The sequence below is a fragment of the Balaenoptera musculus genome, chromosome 6, assembly GCF_009873245.2.
Source record: "Balaenoptera musculus isolate JJ_BM4_2016_0621 chromosome 6, mBalMus1.pri.v3, whole genome shotgun sequence".
NCBI classification, from domain to species: Eukaryota; Metazoa; Chordata; class Mammalia; order Artiodactyla; family Balaenopteridae; genus Balaenoptera; species Balaenoptera musculus.
Window position 1 is genome coordinate 69,371,526 of NC_045790.1, and position 22,303 is coordinate 69,393,828.

Genomic DNA, 22,303 nt, shown 5'->3' on the forward strand with positions numbered 1-22,303 from the left:
ATGTACTAACTATAGGATCCCAGCAGTCCCTGTCTCCCTGGATCTCTAACCATCCCACACATTGCCTGTTCTATTCCTACAGACAGATTTATTCATGGCTAGGTAATAGATCATGCTATTAAGGTGTTAGTTGAAATGGGTTTAAAGCAGGGGTTTAAACTCGGATGTCTCCAGGAGTTGGGCAGATAATATGAAATGTTCTTTTTCTGTTGTCAATTTCATTTTAAAAAAGACTCAATATAGGCAGAAAAAAATAACTTCAGCCCAAAGTTAACCTAAGAGTTGTCAGTTTCCAATTTTTCTTTTCAGTCAGATTTACCGGAATATAATTTATATGTAATCAGTTCACTCTTTTAAGTGCGTAGTTCTATGAGTTTTGACGAACACCTACATTTGTGTAACAACCACCACAGGCAAGATATAGAATAGTTTCACCATCCCCCAAAATTCCCTTGTGCCTCTTTGTAGTCAATTCCTCCAGCTCCTGAGAACCACTGGTATGTTTTTTTGTCTCTGTAGTTTTGCCTTTTCCAGAATGTCATATAAACGGAATCCTACAGTATGAACCCTTTGGAGACAGACGTCTTTCACTTAGCATAAACATTTGAGATTTATCCATGTTGTATTTGGGTTGTTTCTACCTAATTTTCAAAGGTATTTTTCCTACCTTCCTTCCCTCCCTTCTTCCCATCTTCTATTCTTCCTTTTCTCTTTCCTTCTTACTTTCTCTCTCTCCTTTTGGGTATCAATTGTACAAAAGTAAATTAATCTTGGTATTTGTTTCATAACACACTCTTATTATTGGCCCATGCATAGCTTTGATTTTAATAGTTTTATTGAGAAAAAATTGATATACAATAAACTGGACATACTCAAGTATACAACCTGAAAACCTAGATAGATAAAAACTGTCACTATCACTGTCACTGTATTTTCTAGAAAATTTTGTAAATTAAATAATACAGCATGTACTTTTTTCTATCTAGCTTCTTTCACTCAGCATGATTATTTTGAGATTCATGTATGTTGTTGTATGTATAAATAGTTCATTCCTTAGTATTATCAAGTAGCATTCCATTGTATGGCTGTATCACAATTTGTCTATTAACTTGTTGATGGAGATTTGGATTGTTTTCAGTTTTGGTTACTATAAACATTCATGTAAAAATCTCTATAGGGACATGTGCTTTCCTTTCTTTTGGTTAAATAAATATCTTAGAGTGAAATAGCTAGGTCATATGGTAAATGTACGTTTAACTTTTCAAGAAGTTGTTAAACTGTTTTCCAAAGTATAGTATGTACCATTTTACATTCCTACCAGCAGTGTATGAGAGTTCTAGTTGGGATTAGCCAGTCTTTTTCATCTTTTCTCCAACATTTGGTATAGCCAGTCTTTTTAATATTAGCCATTTCAATAAATCTGTAGTGGTATCTACTGTGGTTTTAATTGCATTTCTCTAATTACTAGTGATGTTGAGTATCTTTTCTTGTGCTTATTTGTCATCACTATCTTCTTTGGTGAAATATCTGTTTAAACTTTTTGCACATATTTTATTGAATTGTTTGTTTTCTTATTTTGAGAGTTGTTATATATATTCTATTACATATTCTGATTTTGAGTCCTTTTGCAGATGCATGATTTGCAAATAGTTTCTCCTTGTCTGTGATGTTTTCATTGTCTTAAAGTATCTTTTGAAGAGCAGACATTCTGAAGTTTAATAAAGTCCAATTTATCAGTTTTTTCTTTTATGGATTGAACATTTGGTATTATATCTAAAAAAAATGTCTCTGCCTAACCCATAGTCTTCTGTGTTTTCTTCTAAAATTTTTACATTTTTAGATTTTACACTGGGTTTACGGTCCATTTTGAGTTAATTTTTGTATGTGGTGAGATGCAGATTGAAGTTCATTTTTTTAAGTTGAAGTACAGTTGATTTACAATGTTGTGTTAGTTTCTAGTGTATAGCAAAGTAATTCAATTATACATATATATACATATTCTTTTCCATTATGGTTTATGACAGGATATTGAACATAGTTTCCTATGCTATACAGTAGGACCTTGTTGTTTATCTATTTTATATATAGTAGTTTGTATCTGCTAATCCCAAACCCCTACTTTACCCCTCCCCCACCCTCTTTCCCCTTCGGTAGCCATAAGTTTGATTTCTGTGTCTGTGAGTCTATTTCTGTTTTGTAAATAAGTTCATTTGTGTCACATATAAATGATATCATGTGGTATTTGTCTTTCTCTTTCTGACTTTTGAAGTTCATTTTTTTAATGTGTGGACATCCAATTGTTTTGACATAATTTATTGAAAAGACTATTATTTCTCCACTAAATTGTCTTTGTACCTTTGTTAAAAATCCTTTGACCATGTATGTGTGGGTCTATTTCTGGTCTCTCTTTTCTGTTCCAGTGATCCATTTTGTCTCTCTGGATACCAGTATCACATTGTCTTGATTACTGTAGCTTTCTAGTAAGTCTTGAAGTTAGGTAGTGTGTGTCCTCCAGCTATTTTCTTCTTTTTCAAAGTTGTTTTTCCAGTTCTAAGTTATTTGCATTTACATATAAATTTTTGGTTTTAGCTTGTTGATTTATTCACTTTTATTGCTATATAACATTCTGTTTTGTAAATATTCCATAATTTTTATATTCCATAATTTATATATTTTTCAAAGTTTTGCTAAGAGTTTCCTATCAAAAACAGTGCTGATAAAATGCATAGTATTTGAATCCTCATGAATATGTACAAGAGTTTCTTCTGCATATTCTTAGTAGTAAATTTGCCAGGTCATAAGTTAAGCGAAAATTTATCTTCACAGGATTTAACTGGATTGTTTTCCAAAGTGGTTGAGCTAATTTATACTCTTATAAGACACATATAAGAGATCCTATTTATCCTAATTGTCCAACATTTGGTATTTTCAGGCTTAATAATCTTGCCAAATGGGTGAAAATTGATACCTGTTGGAGGAGGTCATGAAGAGGATATGATCGCTGATTGACCCATGCGCTGGACTTGGACTTGGGCAACTGGAGGCTTCTCACCCCCTTCCCTGCCCTTGGAATGTATGTTCTGCCTACAATTCCCATAGCTGGAGCTGTTTTGAGGACATAGCCTTGAGAGAGTAAGGTGTTGAGACCATCTGGAGTGAATATGTGACTGAACCCAGTTAAGGCCTCTATATAAACTCCTAAGATTCTGGCAGGTGGGTGCAGAGATCTACTTGTCTTGTGATGCCCAAGACAAGTTCTCCTGTAAGTTCCCTTGCTTATTAAAATCGCCACCTACCAAGTAGGTGCAAAACCAACTGTTGTTGAACTGGGCAGGAGACTGAAGAAATGGATCTTGGAAAAGAGGCATCCATAGGGGAAACCCAGGGTTGGCCATCATCCTTCATGTCAAGAGGGGTTGCTCATATGTTACATGCTTGTGGACCACCACATGAGTATGGTGATGCCCCGAAAATGCCCACTGGTTTAATGCACTTGTTTGAGGAACTGAGCATAACACACTGCTGCAAAGAAGAGAAATGAACCGCCGCGCAGTGGGCTGGCCTCTAGGGTGGGCAGCACGACTTGACACTGATGACCAACCAGAGGCTGAAGCTTGAGTTAGAAAGTTGGAAGAAGAACTGAGGTTAGAGAAGGATGTGCACTGTCCACTGCCCTGCTCGCTTCGGGGCTGGCAGACAAGGTGGGAGAGCAGGATGATTAAGTTGCAGACTTTAGCATGCTGTTTTGCAAGGCCAGGAGGGCTCAAGCTGCCATGGATTAAGGTCTGAGCACCTGTGACAAAGCCTGATTGGGACACTAAGTGGTGGACTCCCTGGGAAAGTGCGGAAAACAAAGGAGGATTTTATGGTGATTGACAGTGAAACTGATGATACACCCCATGCCATTGGACCCATAATTCAAAGGAAAGCAAAAACACAGCAACAACAACCCCAGCCAGTAAGGCAGCCCCCAATTCAGGAAACGTACCTGATGAGAGAATATATGCTCACTGAGCTTACTGATATAATTATCAAGTTCCAACAAAAGGCCAGGAAAATATCCAGGAATGGTTAGTACGGTTACAGGATTGAGGGGCAGGGGAAAGGGGGCAATGGCATTTCTCTGACTGGGCAGGAGGCAAGAAAAAGAGCAATATCACCACACAGCCTTCTCTCCAGCTCAGGGGTGCTCAGGGGTGAGGGGCAAGGGGGAGGTCAAGGCACTCACTCCCTTATAGATTGGATTATTCTATCCTACAGGGAAGCTTGACCCAATAAGGGGGTCTCTCTGGACATATGAGGCCCTGGATATATTTAGAGGAGGTACAACAAATTCTTAGGGAGCGGGAAATGAGGTAGGCCATCTACGCCCCTGTCTTGGAAGGCCCTGATTGGGCTACATTCACTGCAGGAATGAAAGCCAAGATACTCCAGTATGCCTCCGGTACCTGATATGGGGCACTGATAACCATGCTGAGCCCAGTCATAAGAGGAGACTTTTTTTTTTTTTAATTAATTAATTAATTTATTTATTTAGGCTGTGCTGGGTCTTCGCTTCTGTGCGAGGGCTTTCTCCAGTTGCGGCAAGTGGGGGCCACTCTTCATTGCGGTGTGTGGGCCTCTCACCATCGCGGCCTCTCCTGTTGCAGAGCACAGGCTCCAGACGCGCAGGCTCAGTAATTGTGGCTCACAGGCTTAGTTGCTCCGTGGCATGTGGGATCTTCCCAGACCAGGGCTTGAACCCGTGTCCCCTGCATTGGCAGGCAGATTCTCAACCACTGCGCCACCAGGGAAGCCCCCAGAGGAGACGTTTTTGATGTTGGGCAGGCCACTGCTGATCTGGGGGATACTGACAAATCCCAGGATAGGTACAGGCTGTGGGAAAGACCTAAGACAGACAGGGAGCTCAAGAAGACAACAGGCTAACCCAATTGGCTGTAAATGGTCTGGTACGAGTAACCCAGAAGCAAATGTGGTTTGACCTCATTGCTGCAAGGATCACACCTGAAAAGATAGACGGGCAACCTAACACTGTGTTAGCTGGCCTGTGGAAAGCCTTGAAAGCTGAACAAGAGCTCAGACCTGCCCCACCTGCCCTACCATCCCTGATGTATCTACTGCTACAGCAGAGGCCTCAGGGATACAGTCCTATTCGGGGTGGGTGCCTCCCACTCCCCGGGTGTAGGATATAAGCCAAGATGGCCTCCAAGTGAGGGCCGTTGGGGGCAATTGGAGGCCACATGTTGAGCTCACTATTCGCTGGTACCCCAGAAATAAACAAAAGGTGACAGCTCTGATTGATACTTGAGCTGAATATACTCTAATACCTGGTAAACTTCAGGAATTTTCTGGGCCTTTCAGCGCCATCGATGGTTTCCAAGGGCAGTTGGTTAAGGTCAGGAAGGTCCCTTTGACACTGCTAATTGGGTGTTCTCCCCCACAAGAATATGAGGATTTTATCTCTCCAATTCCAGAGAACATATTGGGCACTGACATCCTGCAAGGCCAAACTCTGCAAACCTCTATCGGTGAATTCTGCCTCCAGGTTAGAGTAATCAAACCAGTACTGCTGAGGGGAAATGCCAACTGGGAATCAGTAAGCCTACCCTTCCCCCTAACGAAGAGTGGTAATTGTCAAGGAAATAGGAGAAACTATCCAAGAACTGCACTGAGTGGGTATTGTACACCATGTCCATAGCACTTTCAACAGCCCGTTATGGTCGGTAAAAAAAGGCAGATAGCTCATGGCAGATGATGGCGGATTACTGAGAATTGGTCAAAGTTATGCCCCCCTTTCATGCAGCTGTGCCCAAAATTGACACCATCTTAGATACTTTGGCCACAGTCCTAGGAGTGGACCATGCTGTTCTGGACTTAGCAAATGCTTTTTTACAGAATACCTTGGCTGCTGAGTCACAAGTTCGGTTTGCTTTCACATGGAAGGCACGATAATGGACTTTTCAAATTCTTCCCTGAGGCTACCTGTACAGCCCCACAAAATGTCATGGGATGGCACCTGGAGATCTGTCCCTGTTATTCTTCCGCACATGTGTAAAATGGGCCCATTGCTTTGATGATGTAATGTCGACATATGAAGCCTTGCCTCTGCTGACTTCACACTCTGCAGATTTTGCTGGAACACCTGTGAGCAAGTGTATGGGAGGTGAATACACAGAAAACTGAAGGTGCAGTCACCAATGTAAAGTTTCCGGGAGTCATGTGATCAGGTAAGACGTGAATTGTCCCAGAGCTATTATGGACAAGATGCAAGCCTAGCTAATCTCTAAGAACATGAAAGAGGTGCAAGCTTTTATAGGAATTTTGGGGGTTTGGAGGACTTTTATTCTCTACCTGGCACAGTGTTTCCATTCCTTATACTGCCTGGTAAAGAAAGGACATGTGTGAGACTGGAGATCAGAACAACGAGCCACCTTTGAGAGGGCAAACATACTAAGGAGATTAAAGCTCTAGGCATCTCCCAAGCAGGGCTACCATTTGAGTTAGACATGTCTGTGACTCCAGAAGGTATGGGTTGGGAACTGTAGCAGAGACAACAGAAGGAGAGAGTAGCCCTAGGATTTTGGTCCCAACTCTGGAAGGGGGCAGAAACCTGGTATAGCCCATAGAGCAGTGGCTCCTAGCAGTGTACACAGCACTCTTCCAGTAGGGCCTCTCATGAAAGAACAGTGTATCATGGTAAGAACTTCTGTTCCTATCAAGGTTGGATTGAGAATATGTTCCACCGACCTACCTCTGCCATAGCTCAAACTCCCACTTTGACTAACAGGCATGCCTATTTGAAGAAGAGGACTAACCTGTCCTCCAGCCCACTGTCTCTAGAAATGCAGGTACAACTAGGCCCTGTAGAACATGTAGGTTTTCCAAATGCCTCTGTCCCTAGTCTGTGGCAGCCCCTGTAGGCTGTAGAGAGGGAATAGTGGAAATTGCTGCTGATGCCCAGAGGGGTCTAGTAGGGGCAACCCACCCACATGGACTGCACTTGCTATTCAGCCCAACACTGACACCATCTGGATGGAAACAGGAGCAAACCACAGCAGCCAATGGGCTGAACTCAGAACATTTTGGCTGGTGATCACTCATGAGCCCTGGCCATTTCCCTTTGCACTGAAAGTTGGACTGTGGGCAACTGCCCTCCTCTACCTTCTTGGGACTGACATGGCTGGTGTCACCACTGCAGGGAGGGAATTGGAAAGCACTAAAGCAGTACATAAAGGAAGAACAAACTAGAATTAGTACTCTTAATTCATCTGACATTAGCAATATTGATCCAAAAACCTGGCCAGTGGCACACACTATCAATGGGTATTCTTTTTATGTCAATCAAACTACACAGGCAGCCCATCAAATTGCTGACCAGAAGGGTCCTACGAATACCATCATCAGAGCCATGGGTGGCTACACTTAGATTTGGGATGGATTCACCTCGGCTTTTGGACCTTTGAGCACCCATGCACCCCTACATTGGGACCAGAAAAAGCATTTTAAAAGCATTTTAAACAGAACCAGGCTAACTGTACCAGGGATATAAGAGAGATATCACCAGAACTGTGCAGTCATTCTATTTCACACCATACAGGTATTTATTGGGGAGACCCAAATGAAACCCAGTGGTTCTGTGGCATGAATCTTTGGCCATGGCTTCCATCTAGGTGGTTCGGCCACTGTACCCTGGGTTTTCCCTGGGCACAGGAGAAAATCTATCCCACGGCAACAAAAGTTGCCAACCTCCTTCTCCTCAAGGCCAGAAGGGTGCATTCTGTTTTCCATTGGTACGATCATCTGGCTGCCATCTTTGTTCCTTTCATTGGCCTGGAGGATGGTATAGCCCACATAAAAGCCCTTATTAAATTCACCCAGCAAGCCTTATGATAGCCGACAGAACCTGTCCTTGCTGAACACTAAAATGTCTCTAATGAGGAAAGCTGTCCTCTGAAATAGGGTGGTCTTGGACAATATTACTGCCTCCCAAGGAGGCACCTGTGCCATTACCCAAGTAGAATGTGTGTGTTCACACCGTGCAGCATTTTTACTAAAGCACACGGGGATACAAGTGAACACCCTGAGTAATCCAACCCCCACCTAGGGAGCTTAATAAATCAGTGGTTTGGATCATGGGGCTTTTAATGGAAAAAATTGTTTCTTACTTTGTGAATTGTTACCTTAATTTGTGTTTTCTCTTGGCACGTACCCATATTGTTGCTGTGGTATTTGCCTCTAACGTAGCCAGATAGCCGCAAATGAGCCATGCTAATGAAATTTTTCGTTGACCACTCAGGGCACATTGTGGAAAAAGGGTTGCATGTAAAATTTTAAGAGCCAGCAGGAGGGGTGGAGAGCTGGAGGAGGTCGTCGAGAGGATGTGACTGTTGTTGACCCTCAAGCTGGACCCGGGCAATTGGAGGCTCCTTATCCCCTCCCCTGTCCTTGGAAGGTGCATTCTGCCTGCCTTCCCTGCACCAGAGCCGTCTCAAAGACACAGTCCTGCAAGAGCAATGTGTTTTTGAGACCATCTGGACTGAATACAAAACCTAACCCAGTTAAAGCCTCTATATAAACCCGTAACATTCTGCAGGGCAGTGCCGAGATCTACTCATCTTGTGACCACCAGAGACAAACCTCAAATGTGAGTTCCCTTGTTTATTAAAGCCACCAGCTATGAATCTGGAGTGGCCTGCCTCTTACTTTGGTCTCCGCTTGCCCTCCATGCGTGGAGCCAGTTTCAAATTTCACCCGGGGAACTTCTGAGGTTTAAACCAGCATGCCCCTACCGCTTGTGGTCTCGATTTGCATTTCTCTAGATGACATTGGAACTTTCTTCATATGTCTGTTGGCTCTGTGTTCCCTCTTCTGTGAAATTACTGCTGATGTTTTGTTCATTTTTATTAGGTTTTATATCTTCCTATGTGTAATATTTGTTAAAATCTTTTGCCACTTATTTCCCTTTTGGGGGTGCTGATTTTCTTCTTGTTGATAAGTAGAAGTTCTTTGTTTTTTATACTCTTATGAAGTGTTGTGTGAGTTGTAAGTATTTTCTACTTTAATTTCTTTGAAACGTCTTTTGATGAATAGAAATTTTAAATTTTAACATGCGTGAATTAATCTATTTTTCTTTGTTGGTTTCTGTGTTTAATCTTTTGTTTAGTATTGTTTTTATAATTTTCTGTACACAAGGCTTGAAGAACATCTTTTGTTAATTTATTTATAAGTTTATTATGGTTTTTGTTAGAATAGCATTTAGAGTTATTTTACATATTTTTAAAGTTAATATAAATTAAATTACATACTGTTCTCTCTAGATTATAGGTCCAACAATTTGCAACAAAACTTCTCAATTTCCTTATAAATTCCCAAGTTAAAGAACCACTTTAACTTTCATTGTAAATCTTTAAATGTAAGTACTTGTATCAGCTATATCCTATCTTACTATTACAGTTGAGATCTAATGTCCAGAATAGGAAAAAACTAAGTGAGCATCACTTTACAGAGCTTTGTTTTAAACCATAATTCCAGGTGTGCTACACACTACTTTAGCTAAAATCTATGTAGTAGGCTTCATATTCTAGAAGGGTCAGATCTGTGCACAAATCCATCTGTGAAGCCAAAAGCTGCCTTGGTGTAATGTGCCACCAGGATCCATTTCAAAACAGTGTTTCCTCTTGCCAAGGTCAGCGGCTATCACCAAAGTAACCAGAGAATGCCCGTGTTCTCCCTCTCAAAAGGCAGCCTCTTTTGCAACATTAAATTTCAGCACTTTTTGTCCCTTTCTTTTCAGTGATGGAAATCTTTTTTGTTTACCATTTTAAAGCAAGGATTACTACCTTCCTTTGAGAAGTGTGATAGAAAAAAAAATTTTTTTAAACTTCCCAGAAAATAAGTTTCCTCTTATAGCAAGTTTTATTTTCAGAGAATTTGAGAAAATGAACACAATATCTCCAAGTTTCCCCACATTGAGATTGACAGCTAAACTGAATGCGCCGTGGCTTTGCTGCTTAAACCTGAACTCCACACGTAGGAGTATCTTCTTTATTTACTCATTTAATTTACAAAGTCTGCTTAGCGGTCAGTATTTCTCACTCTTCTAAAAGTGCTTTCCCTTACACTGCCCTCTGTGCATGTATTTAGGGTAAAGCCCTAGAATGGAAGGTATTTAAAACGAGGCAGGCAAGCACACACAGAATGGGATGAAGCCAGATTTGCTTTGAATACCACTTGCACGATCAGCTTAGTTTTATTTCAAACATGAGCCCCACATACAACCCTTTTGACCTGAGTACTCCATCCCTAAATGGCAAACTAAACATTCATGAAAATTTAATGGTGAGGAAATTAGTACCTTCTTATGTTTCAGACTGTGAAATGGCACCAGGGAGCACTTTCAGCAACAGGCAGAACTGTGTGCATGTGCCGGACCAGACCTGAAACATTTGTCCCTTCAACCTGTCATCCTTCTTCAAGTGAACCGGCAGCCGAGACGTTCTGACAGGACACCACCAGGATGCCGCCCAAGAAAGGTATTTCAAAATAAAGATCTGGTTATAGGATCCTCTACCTTTCTTAGAGATTGGGCACTTTGAAAAGTTTGTTTCACAATTTTTGTTTCCTCTTTGGGGCATTCCCCTTTCTATTTTTTCTGTGGGGAGAGTCCCTTTGTTTCTTGAGAAATTGGGAAGGGTTCAATATTTCTTCAACTTCTTTTCTTTAATGGATGTGTGATTTCACCAACTAGTAAGTGCTTGAACTTACCTTTCTTTCATTTAAGAAGGTAATGGGGGAAAGCAAAATAACACTGATATTCCAGTGCAGCAACTCCTGCTTGGGGTTTAGTCCATAGCAGTGACCTCTTGTCAGATTGGTGTGTGGGCCAGGTTTGTGAGGGAGACCTGTCCTGCTTCAATTTGTGAATTAGATACAGTTCTGAATTAAGTAAAGCTGAAGAGTAGAGGAAAGAGGATTAAGGCAGAGAAAGCTAAGAAGAGAGACATAAAACCCTATGGGGGGGGTATTTATGTGAAGGGAAGCAATGTGATGAAACATTCTTGGTACCTGTGACTTGTCACAGAGGTGCATTTTCAGTACTATGGAGATAGTGGGTGACATGTTCAGCTGTCATTTTGTGATGCTAATGCAGCTTACATTTAGATCTGTTGTCATCCTCATTTCAGTCCCCAGAAGACAAACTGGTAAAATTTTAAATATGGAAAACCTGGAAATGCATATTTGCTTTTCAGCCTAGAACTTCTAATCCAAATGGCCTTGGTCTCCGTCGTTCCTTTAGCTGACTTATTTAATCTTAGAACGGAAAGTGGAGACAGAGGTCTCATGTAGAGATAATCTATTAAAGTCATCCAGGCCTGAGTCTTGAGAATCTGAGCAGTATCCTATTTAATATGCTCAGTTATCTTATGGACTTCAAACATCTGGGCAGTCTTAGGAATATTTTTATCAAAACAGGTCATTGCTTTTAGAAAACAAAAACAAAAACAAAACCAACCACTTCTTTTGAGGCTCAACACACTTTTCCAAAGAGGCTATTAGAAATAGCTCATAGTTGTATATTAGCTTTTAATAGGTGGGGTTGGTTTTCCATTAATAAGTGTAGGGTTCAAATTTTATATAATATGTTCAACTTCAGCACCTTTAGGGTGTTCCAACCTGGGGTCCTCAAACTCCTCAGGCTATTTTGGTAGTGAAGGTATTGGCAGGCTCTCTTTAGAACTCCAACAATTTTTACAAAAACTTGCAATAAGGCTGCTCAGGCTATCTTAACCATTTGTAAAAATGATGCTAATCCTGAATTGTAATTTAAAATGTAACATGTTGAGATCTTTCCCCACCCTCTCTCTTTCATCATTGTTTGAAACAGATTAACAGATTAACTAGAAAAGCCCTCAGAAATTTTCCTTCAGTGCATCAACAGATTCTGTGATTTACAGACAGAAACTGCCTATTGGTAAAAGAGTGGTCCTAAATGGCTTAGATGAGTTAATGTTTGTGAAAGCCATTTGTAAACTCTGATATAACATACAAAATAAAGGTGGCAATCATCGCCATGTTTCTATACTATTGTTTGACCATATGATTTTTTTTCAACAATGCAAAAATAAAACTCAGCCCTGCTCATACAGATTCTTCAAAATTCTAGATTTGTGATGCTCAAATAAATGATCTTTTTTTCATATTTAAAGATGGATCGGTAGCATTTTCTACAAGAGATAAATAATATACAGCTGTGTTGGGATATTAATTTCCATAGAAATTTATTTTATTCATTCATTCGTTTATTCATTTGGTCACTTATTGGCATTCAACAAACAATTCATTTGATTGTTTTTATGTGCTTGGGGAAGAACGTGATGTGACAGAGTTCTTCTCAAAGAATTTGTAGATTAATGTGTTTGGGGCAGTACTGAATAATTATCAAAACAAAACCAGAGCCAGAAACATTGCTTTGCAAGTTCTTTAAGGCCTTTAAAAATTAGGAACATTGAGGTATTTGTTTCCAGCTTGGCCTGTGCTTTCAGGATTTCTCTGAAGTCGACAGCACTTCCTGGGTCTGAAGTGCCCATTAGTGATGACTAAGGACAGTATTCCTATGACTGATAAAATGTTGGCACTGTTTTATTTCCATTTCTTTCATTCCACTTTTAAAAACAGTGTTATTGAGGTATAATTTGTGCACAATAAACTGTACACATTTAAAATATACACTTTGGCAAGTTTTGACAAATGTATACATGCCATAATGACCACCACAATCAAGATTTCTACTTCCCCCAAATGTTCCGTATGCCCCTTTGGCATAAATCCACACATTCTACTCCCACCTCCCATATAGTCTACCCCTAGACCTAAGCAACCCCTAATCTGCTTTTTGTCACTGTGGATTAGCTTGCGTTTTCTAGAATTTCATGTAAATGGAAACATGCAGTATCTACTCTTTTGTGTCTGGCTTCTTATATTTAGCATAATACTTTCTAGATTCATTTACATTTCAGTAGTGTTCCTTTTATTGCTGGGTAGTATTCCATTGTATGGTGTACCACAGTTTGTTTATCCACTCACCTGTTGATGAACATTTCAGTTGTTTCTAATTTGGGGCTATTATGAATAAAATTGCTATGAACATTTGAGTATGTGTCTTTGTGTGAATGTATGAGTTGGAATTGCTGGGTTGTATGGCAAGTGTTTGATTAACTTCATAAGAATCTGCCAAATTACTTTCCAAAGTGGCTGTATAATTTTGTGCTTTCACCAACAACACATGACAGTGCTAGTGATCTACATCCTCACCAAAAGTTGATATTGCAAGTGAATCTTTTTAATTTTAGCCTTTGGGGAAAGTGTGTAGTAGTACCTTATTGTGGTTTTAATTTGCATTTCCCTAATGGCTAATGATGTTTAATGTGTTTTATGCTATTTTATTTCTTTTAACCCATGTATCTTTGTTCTTTATTCTTTTAACTTCTTTTGGAGTGTTTTTTAATTTCATTTTATCTCCTCTTTTATTGGTATGTTAGCTCTTTTTTTGTTGTTATTCTATTTTAGTGGGTTTACAGTATACAGCTTTAACTTATGACATTTTACCTTCAAATAATGGTATTCCACTTCACATATATTTTAAGAGCATTACTACAGTATAATTTTATTCCCGTCTCCTATACTTCATGTTATTGTTTTTGTATATTTTACTTCCACATATATTATAAACTCCACAATCTATCATTATTATTTTTGCTTTAAACACTCAGTTATCTTTAAAAGAAATTTTGAAAAATAAGAAAAAATTTTTCATATTTATCAATATATTTACCATTTCCAGTGATTTTTCTTCCATATTTTGGATCCAAATTTCTATCTGCTATCATTTTCCTTTTGCATGAATAACTTCCTTTAATATTTTTTGTAAAACAGGCCTATTGGCAATGAATTCTCTCAACTTTTGTTTGAAAGAGTCTTTCCCTTAGTTTTTGAAGGGTATTTTCAATGGAAATAGAATTCTAGTTTGTTAGGTATTTTTCCTTTTAGTGTTTAAAGGTTTCTGTCTTTCATAGTTTCTGATGAGAAGTCTGTGATCATTCTTGTCTTTATATCATTTTTCTTTGTCTATTTTTAAGATGTTCCCATTACCGGTGTTCATTTTAGCAATTTGTTTATGCTCTGCCCTTGTATAGTTTTATTAATCTCTTTTTCTGTTTGGAATTTGCTGACATTTTTGGATATTTGGTTTATAGTTACCATCAAATTTAAAACAATTTGGTCATTATTTCCTCACTTTTTTCTGATTCTCCCTACAGTTACATATATTTTAGACTGTTTACCATCATCTCATAGTCACAAATGTTCTTTTCATTTTTTAATCTTATTTTCCTTCTATGTTTCATTTTGAATAAAATTGATGTCTTCAAGTTTGGTGTTCTTTTCTTCATCAACATCTAGTCCACTGTTTATCCCATCCCATGTATTTCACATTTCAGATACTGTATTATTCATCTATAGAGTTTGATTTGTATTTAAAAAATTTTTTTTGTTTTCATTATGCTCTTAAACATGTGGATTGTATTTATAATAGCTGTTTTACTATTGTTTTCTGCTAATTCTATCATGCTGGTCTTTACTGGATCTGTTTCTATCAGTTGATTTGATTGTTCTTCTGGGTGGGAGACATTATTTTCCCAGCTTCTTTGCTTACCTGGTGATTTTTTAATTCACTGTTGGAAATGTTAAATTTTACGTTTTTGGGTCCTGGATTTTTCTGTATTCCTTTAAATATTGTTGGATTATTTTCTGGGATGCAATTAACTTTAAATTAGCTGGATGCTTCTGAGACTTGGTTTTAAGCTGTGTTAGGGTGTTTTCAGAGCAGGGCTAATTTGGTCTGGGCAATAACTTTCTGAGGACTCTAACCAATGCTTCTTGAATTACAAGGTCTCTCCTCTCTGACTGCTGGAAAATCCGAACTTTTCCTGACTCTTGTGAACTTCAGAAACTATTCTGCCCGTCCTTTCTAGTGTTCTTTCCCTGGCCTTGGTAGTTACCACACATGTATGCACACATCAGTACTCAGCCAACGTTAGAAAAGATTTGTCTGCAGATCTAGAGCTCGCCATCCCCCCCGCCTCTGTGTGTGTCTGTGTGTGTGTGTGTGTGAAATCAGAACCGTGTCTCCTTAACTCAGTGAGACCACAAGCCTCTGTTTGGGTTCCCCCTCCCTGTGTTGCAGCCTAGAAACTCTCCTCAGGCAAAATGATCAGGCAATGTCAGGGTGCATCTCATTTGCTTTCCTTCTTTGAGGAATCACTGTTTTGAGCTTTCTGTTGAGCAGTGTCTGAAAAGAGATGTTTCATATATTTGGTCTGGATGTTTAGTTGCTTAAGGTAAGAGGGTTAATGCATTCCTAATTACTTCATTGTGGCTGGAAGCAGAAATTCCAATACTGCATTTATAGTATGCTTTGGCTTGAGTATTAGAGGATTTCCTTCAGTTACCATAACTTTTAAATGATATAAGGTAAATACTTTCAAAACATATTTTTCTACTTTGGGGTAGTACTCACAGGTCTGTTTTTCACTAAAGATACAGATTTTTAGTATTTGAGTTCTATATGCCAATATTCAGAAATATTAAGTATATTCACGTAGTGTATTTTAATGGGGGAAAAAAGGTAAAATTCCACTCTTGTCTGATGTCTTCATAGGTCTTGGAAAGGCTTGAAGCAGGGGCATGAAGTCCATAAATCATTATTTAGTGAGACAGTACAAAGGATCCAAACCAAAACTGTCCTAGGCAAAAAAAATACCCCTATGTAGAAACTGAATCTCTAAGGCTTTTCCTCTTGGACACATGCTACAACAATTGCTTCAATTTGGAAATTTATCCCTAACACTAATTTAAATGTCTCATATTAGTATGTGAGAATTCTTTCTCCTCTTCTGGTTGTGGTATGGGGAAAAGTCGGTTCCCATCAATGTAGAGATTCATGTTTACCAGTACTATTATTAAATTATCCTCTATTCTCTTGTGTTTGAACAAGTTGTCTTCTTTAATTTTAATTCATTTAACACAATACAACAAAAAGTATAATAGATAATCCTTGACTTGAAGAAGCTCAAAACCTATTTGAGGAGATGAGACAAAGACATAGAAAATATTAAAAAGCAGTGTAAGACCATTACGAGAAAGATGTTTGGGTGCAGGATATGAAGTACCAATTGAATTGTGGAGGCAATATATATACTATGCACTTTTTCTCATTTCCAATTATTTAATCTTCTTCTATGGCTCTCTAGTGAACATTCTTCAGTTTATCCAGATCAACCCTTAGCTGTGGAGCCGAAACATTCCGTAGATACAAGTCTGATCAGTTCTGGGTATGTCTGGATGATTACTTTAAAGTTCTGACTGCTACGGTTCTGTTTATGCAGAACTGTACTTGCTCTTATCACCACACCATATCATTAACTCTTGGCAGTGTGGAGAGTGGAACAAATGTTGGAATCATGCAGATCTGGGTTTGAATCCTTGCTTCACTTCTTATAGGATTTAGAACTTGAGTGGATGTGTTAGTTAAGGGCAATTTAGTTAAAGACAACATATTCCAGCTTAGCTAGCCTAAGCTAAAATATAGTGGGGGGTTGGTGGGAGGGATTCCCAGAGCCCAAAGGAAGAATGAAGTTGAGTCTCAGGCTCAGCTAGAACCAGAGACTGAAGCCCTATAGCAAACCCAGGAAATTCTCTTTGTCTTTTACCTCTGCAAATCTGCTTCATTCTTTCCGGTTGCATATGGTTTTCTCTCTTTTGTAGTAGACGTGACAGGTAAGACTGAGGCTAAGAGTGCCTAAAGCTTCCATTTTCTCAGCCATGTGGGTGAATAACTGTGTGTATGTTTATGTCAGGATACAATTCACAGAAACTGTTGGGGAGGTAGTAGGAAAGTTCCCATAAAAGCAGAGTAACTGGGCTAATAAAATGGTGGCTGTTCACTATAACTAATCATTTCATCTCTTTTAGTCCAGCTTACTTATATATAGGAGGTCCTCCATAAATATTAACTTTCTTGTCCCTTGCTTCCTTTCTAACCAGTTTTCACTCTCTATCCTAGACAATTTTCTGCTAATAGTATGTAATATGTAGTACCCACAAACAGGAACATGTTGTATGGCTGATTCACTTTGTTGTGCGGCAGAAGCTAACACAACATTGTAAAGCAATTATACTCTAAAAACAAACACAGAATTACTGAAAACAGCTTACATTTCCATCATTTATCAAGGCAAGAATTCATATATTCTTCCTTGGCCAAATAGATACAGTGGAAAGTAACAGTGGTTGAGTGATTTTGATGAGTCTTCATCCAAGAAGGTTGCTTGTTGGAATGAGGATTGTACAGATACAGAGGCTGCCTGTGGAGTGAAGTATTGGGGTCATACCTATGGGAGTGTTGCAAAAGGCCCTCAGGAGAATGCATTAACCAAGTCTTAGACTGGACTGTGTATTTTAATACCTTGATGCCAGAAAATGAGTATGGCTTATCAAAGTGAGGTGATTTTTATAACTGTAAATTACCAGAAAGCTACAGGATCTACCTGAAAGCCAGGGCTGGAAAGTGAAATCTGATGGAACCTGATTAAAGGTAGCATTTATTTACTTTGTAATTAAATAATCTATGCTTACTGAAGTGAGCTATACTTATAGTTAGTAGGGCACACAGTAGATTTTGATACAAATATCCAGTTCTTTTTCTTAAGGGAACCAGTTAGAAGCTTTAATCAAGACAGCTAAGGAATTTCTTTCAGGGTGGTATGGCTCATCTACCCTTCTGTGCTCCATTCTGCTCCCGGTCTGATCTTGCCTGGCATCTCTAATTGTGAAATCTTAATTATCTATGACAGAGAGTTCACAATCTTTGCTTTTTAACTCTGAGAATGACTTCATGATGCTATATGTCTTTTTCTGCACCTGAGGCTAATGGTTTATCTGTCCTATTCCTCATGTCTGTCCTTTCTCCTTGAAGGGGAGGGATTATCTACACACTGTGTAAATTGAAGAGGCCTTCCTACCCTCTGGATGTTGATGCTATCTTCTTTCTGCTTAATGTCTAAACTGAAAATGCGTCCCTCATTTATGCACCACCGTGACATTTCCTGGGTAATGAATATTTAAACAGTCTTCCCAGCAAGAGTAGTTCGTTTTGTTTTGTTTTTTTCATTCCACGGCTAATATTATGTGAAAGTTAAACTTGCAACTAGCCCAAGCCTTAAAATATGGTGATTTTGTGAAATGGAATTCTCTAACTTCAAATATACTTCCTTTTCATTGAACTTACTGAACTACATTCAAGTTAATAATTCAGTTCTTAAATATCTGTTTTTTGAGAGGCAGTGACTAATACAATAGCATCTCCTCCCCCAATACTCTCTGCCTTTAAAAAATATTTTTGATTCAAAGAAAAAGAAGTTTTCCTGCCTTTCTATTTCTGTTCCAACTCCCCAGATACACAAACAGGTTTTCATAGTTCCAGAGTTTCTCTGACTCCACATAAAAGATTTCAATATAGATACATATTGGTAATGCTAACCTCCCACAGAATACTTAGAAAATAATGGCAAGAGATACTTGCAAGTTCCAGTCAAAATTATGAAGTGGCCAAAGATTTGTGCCCTCCTGTGGCTTCCCCATATTATAATAATACCATTGTGATCTAGGATCCAGTACCCTAAACTCTGTCCTCCACTTTTCTTTTTAGCTTGCTTTCATTTGATTTTTATTTGGGTATCTGGATGGAAAATATCAATACATTATTTTTACACAAGAATGTAAATTATTGGTAGGTAAAGGAGTGCTTTTTAGTTTTCTGCCATGGCTTATCTTTTTTCAGACCTTGCCTAATTCCTGGAGTATCATTCCATTCTGTCTCATCCTTCATCAGAAAGCTTAGATGGTTTTGCATTGTTTCCATGTGATGTTTAGATTTCCCAAACCAGTATGTCAGGGTCTCCTGCTATTTGAACTTACTCTTACTTTAAGTTCATATTTAGTCCATTTGACCCACTCTCCATTCCCTGCATGCCCAGCACATTTTCCAACTTCTATATGTTAATTTATTGAAGTAATCACCTTAGCCCCTCTCAATCTTTTCCTATCATCACCCTGCCCATCTTCAAGGCTCAGGTGATTCCCACCTCCTCTGTGATGCTTTCCTGGATTTCTTCAGTAAAACATAATTTCTTCCTCTTCATACTTCCTGTGGCATTAAGTATGCATCATTAACATGTCACTCTTCTTCAAGTGCTTTGGAGTGAAGATGGTATTTATGTTCCTAATATGGATAGTTACCACTTTTTCCAGACCAAATATTGACACACTAGCCAGATCATTTTTTTCCAATTTGTGCACTTCATATATATATATATATATGTATATTTTACAAACTTATGAAATTAATTTTATTTTCTTAGGCTGAAAAAGTTCAAGGACAAGGTGAGTCAATTGGCTTGCTGCTAAACTCACTGACGGTTAATGTTTGCTGGCCAGCCATTATTACCCTAAAGAAAATCTACATGGGGAACCAGATTATAATGCAAATGTTGCTTGGAGAGCCCATGCTCAGTGCCAGGATAGGTTGAAACACTTGAGGGATATTTCAGCCAGGTCTGATGGAACATTCCAGTTTTGCCGGCAGGACAACAAAACAAAAACAATAGAACATAAACATTAGAATGGCTTGTCTTCTCCAGAATATGGATCTCTTCCCACTTGATAATGCTTAATAAGCACTAACATCACTTCCTTTTTGGCTTCCCACTTTCTGTGCCTCTTTTTCTGACCAGTTCCTCTCTTCTGACTGCTTTTGTTTTTCAGGTGCATCAATAACATTACTTTGGCTACTTATTATGCCCTGGGAGCCATTCTATCTCTTTAGAAAGCTTTTGCATGTGTCAGATCTCATCTTTTATGTTTTGATGTTTAATAACACTCAAAGGTTTTGTTTTCTTTTGTTCTAATAATATGAAAGTGTGCTCATTTAATAGGCTATATATTAAAAAATGTGTTACTTTTTTAAAATAAAGAAATATAGAAAATTCTGCAACAATATATCATGGCTAGCAAAATATTTGTAATCAGGACTCTTCCAGAAATTTCAGAATGTATCATATCACTGATTACACTGGAAGATATGGGAAAGCAGGGGCATGGCTGACTTTTAATACCATGTATCTTCTACTGCCACAAGAATAGTAAGACTTAGTAAATATTTATTGAGTGATCGGTTGGCTGTACTATGAACAGGTACATGGATAGTAAGTAGAGTGATCCTACGCTTTATAAGACACCTCCTGAGACCCACTTTCAGGTAGGTGTAAGAAGACATGAGTGTAGTCTAGGACCCCACTCCTTGTTCTTAGCTCCTGCTTGCAGGGGGTGTTAGAAAAGGAGGTTGGCCTCTGATACTATTTTCCTTGGTAGGTTATATGGCATCAAAGGCAGAACTTAAGGCAGTAGGTCTATTTTTAGACCTGGTGACTTATTTCGATAGGTTGTTATAGAAGGTGGTGCAAAGATATTCACACATAGAATATCACATCCAGGGCACTTTAACGCTGCATTCAATGACCTGGGAGGGGTTGGGTGGAAGCACCTGCGAACTGAAATAAACCACTGCAAGCTCCTCTTTGGAATCCACGAGTCTGGCAGCTGGTGACTCAGGCTGTGGGTCAGGATACCTGAATGTTACCTTTGGCACCATGATGCCACCTTAGTTTATAGACTTTGAGATTAATCTAATAGACTTTCAATCATTTGGTTCATCTAAAAAAATCTGTTCACCTCTAAACTTCTCCTTGTCTATCTGTAGCTGTAGGTGAGGGTGCTAGATGTTTGTGAGCTATCAGCACTGACCACTAGGAGAGAAAATTGTCCCACTCATGAGAAAGAGACATTTGCTTTCTCTGTGAAGAGGAATGGAATGGTCTGTATAATGGTGTGCAGAAGTGGGAACACAGCCTGCAGTTCCCTGCCGTGGTTCCTCTCCATCCCCCTGAAGTTACATTTCCCTTGCATGGCAGAGGCTGGGGTTATATGAGGAGCAGAGCTGCTGGACTGCACAAATGCTGTAGTGAGAAGAGAGGAAATTAAAATATCAAAAATTTCGAGAGGAAAAATTTACAATAGCTACTTTAAAAAGTGCTTTGATATTGAGAGGCACGAGAGGTAGAGTTAAGGAAAACACAGGATGTTTTCTAAGGAAGTTAGGGAAGAGCCCTAAAGAAGCAGTCCTGATCTATTTGGGCAGAGCTCTTCTCTCTTCCCTCCATGGCCAGTGTCTCCTCCTTCCTGAGACTTGGCTCATGATCTTTCTTCCTCTTGGAAGGGTATAGGAAAGGCCCCAAACAAGACTCAGGGGGAAATGTGGTAAGTCTGAGACTGGAAGGAAGTTACTGTGTTATATCCCTATTGTTCATTGGTGGATTAGTTCATTCATTCATTTATTCACTCACTCGTTCATGCTACAAATATTTACTGAGTGCTACAATTTGCCAGGCACCGAGGAGAAAGAGTTGAAGAAGACCAACAAAGGTTGGTCCTGCCTTCCTGGAGCTTACTGCTTGTGGAGAAAATGAACAGTGGCTCAGTTAGCAAATAGCTAGATAACATAATGTCAGGTGCTACAGTGCTATGAAGAAAACTAAAGCAGGGTAGGAGAACTAGTGATACCTGGCAGTTTTTGATTTCTCCATCTGTCTAGTTGCTCTTGCAACCTCAGTGAGGTGGCATGGCAAAGAAAATTTCCCATGTTGACTTTCAAGTTAGGGCACTTTTCTACGCTATGTTCTTCCTCCAGCCTCTGAGGTCTAATCCCTTGGATTCTGCAGTGTAAGTCAGCTTTCTTCCTGTTAGTTGCTGCACATTCACTATAAAAATGCACATGCACTGCACTCCTTTGCGTGGATACACCAGACTTCTCTGTTTTCTCATTTTCGAAATGTTGTAGAGATCGCTCATCTGCTGATATTCTTTCTTTCCCTTTGTCTTGTGGGTTAGTACCTTTTAAAATTTCTTCACTACCATGTGTAGTTAGATCCTGGGAATAAAGGCAAGCATATATACAACCCACTATATATAAATGGACTTACCCACTTAATCTGTTTAAAAATTGGGACAATAACACAACCACCACTGGGTTTCTCTGTGGACTCTGGACATTTTTAATCCCTGTGATTTTTCAATTGCTTAGCAGTAATATAGTCAGGTATGTTGAGTTGAAACAGACTGCCAGATATTTCTC

General features: G+C 39.1%; 1 protein-coding gene across 1 annotated transcript in view; it reads left to right on the forward strand.

The window, feature by feature from the left end:
* The window catches only part of TMC1 (transmembrane channel like 1), a 378,985-nt gene that overhangs the window by 240,135 nt on the left and 116,547 nt on the right, over positions 1-22,303 (forward strand). Inside the window, 3 exon segments of the mRNA XM_036856685.1 lie at positions 2,933-4,070; positions 6,128-6,227; positions 10,370-10,532. Of these exon segments, the coding sequence (XP_036712580.1) occupies positions 10,517-10,532 (16 nt within the window). The 5' untranslated portion in view covers positions 2,933-4,070; positions 6,128-6,227; positions 10,370-10,516.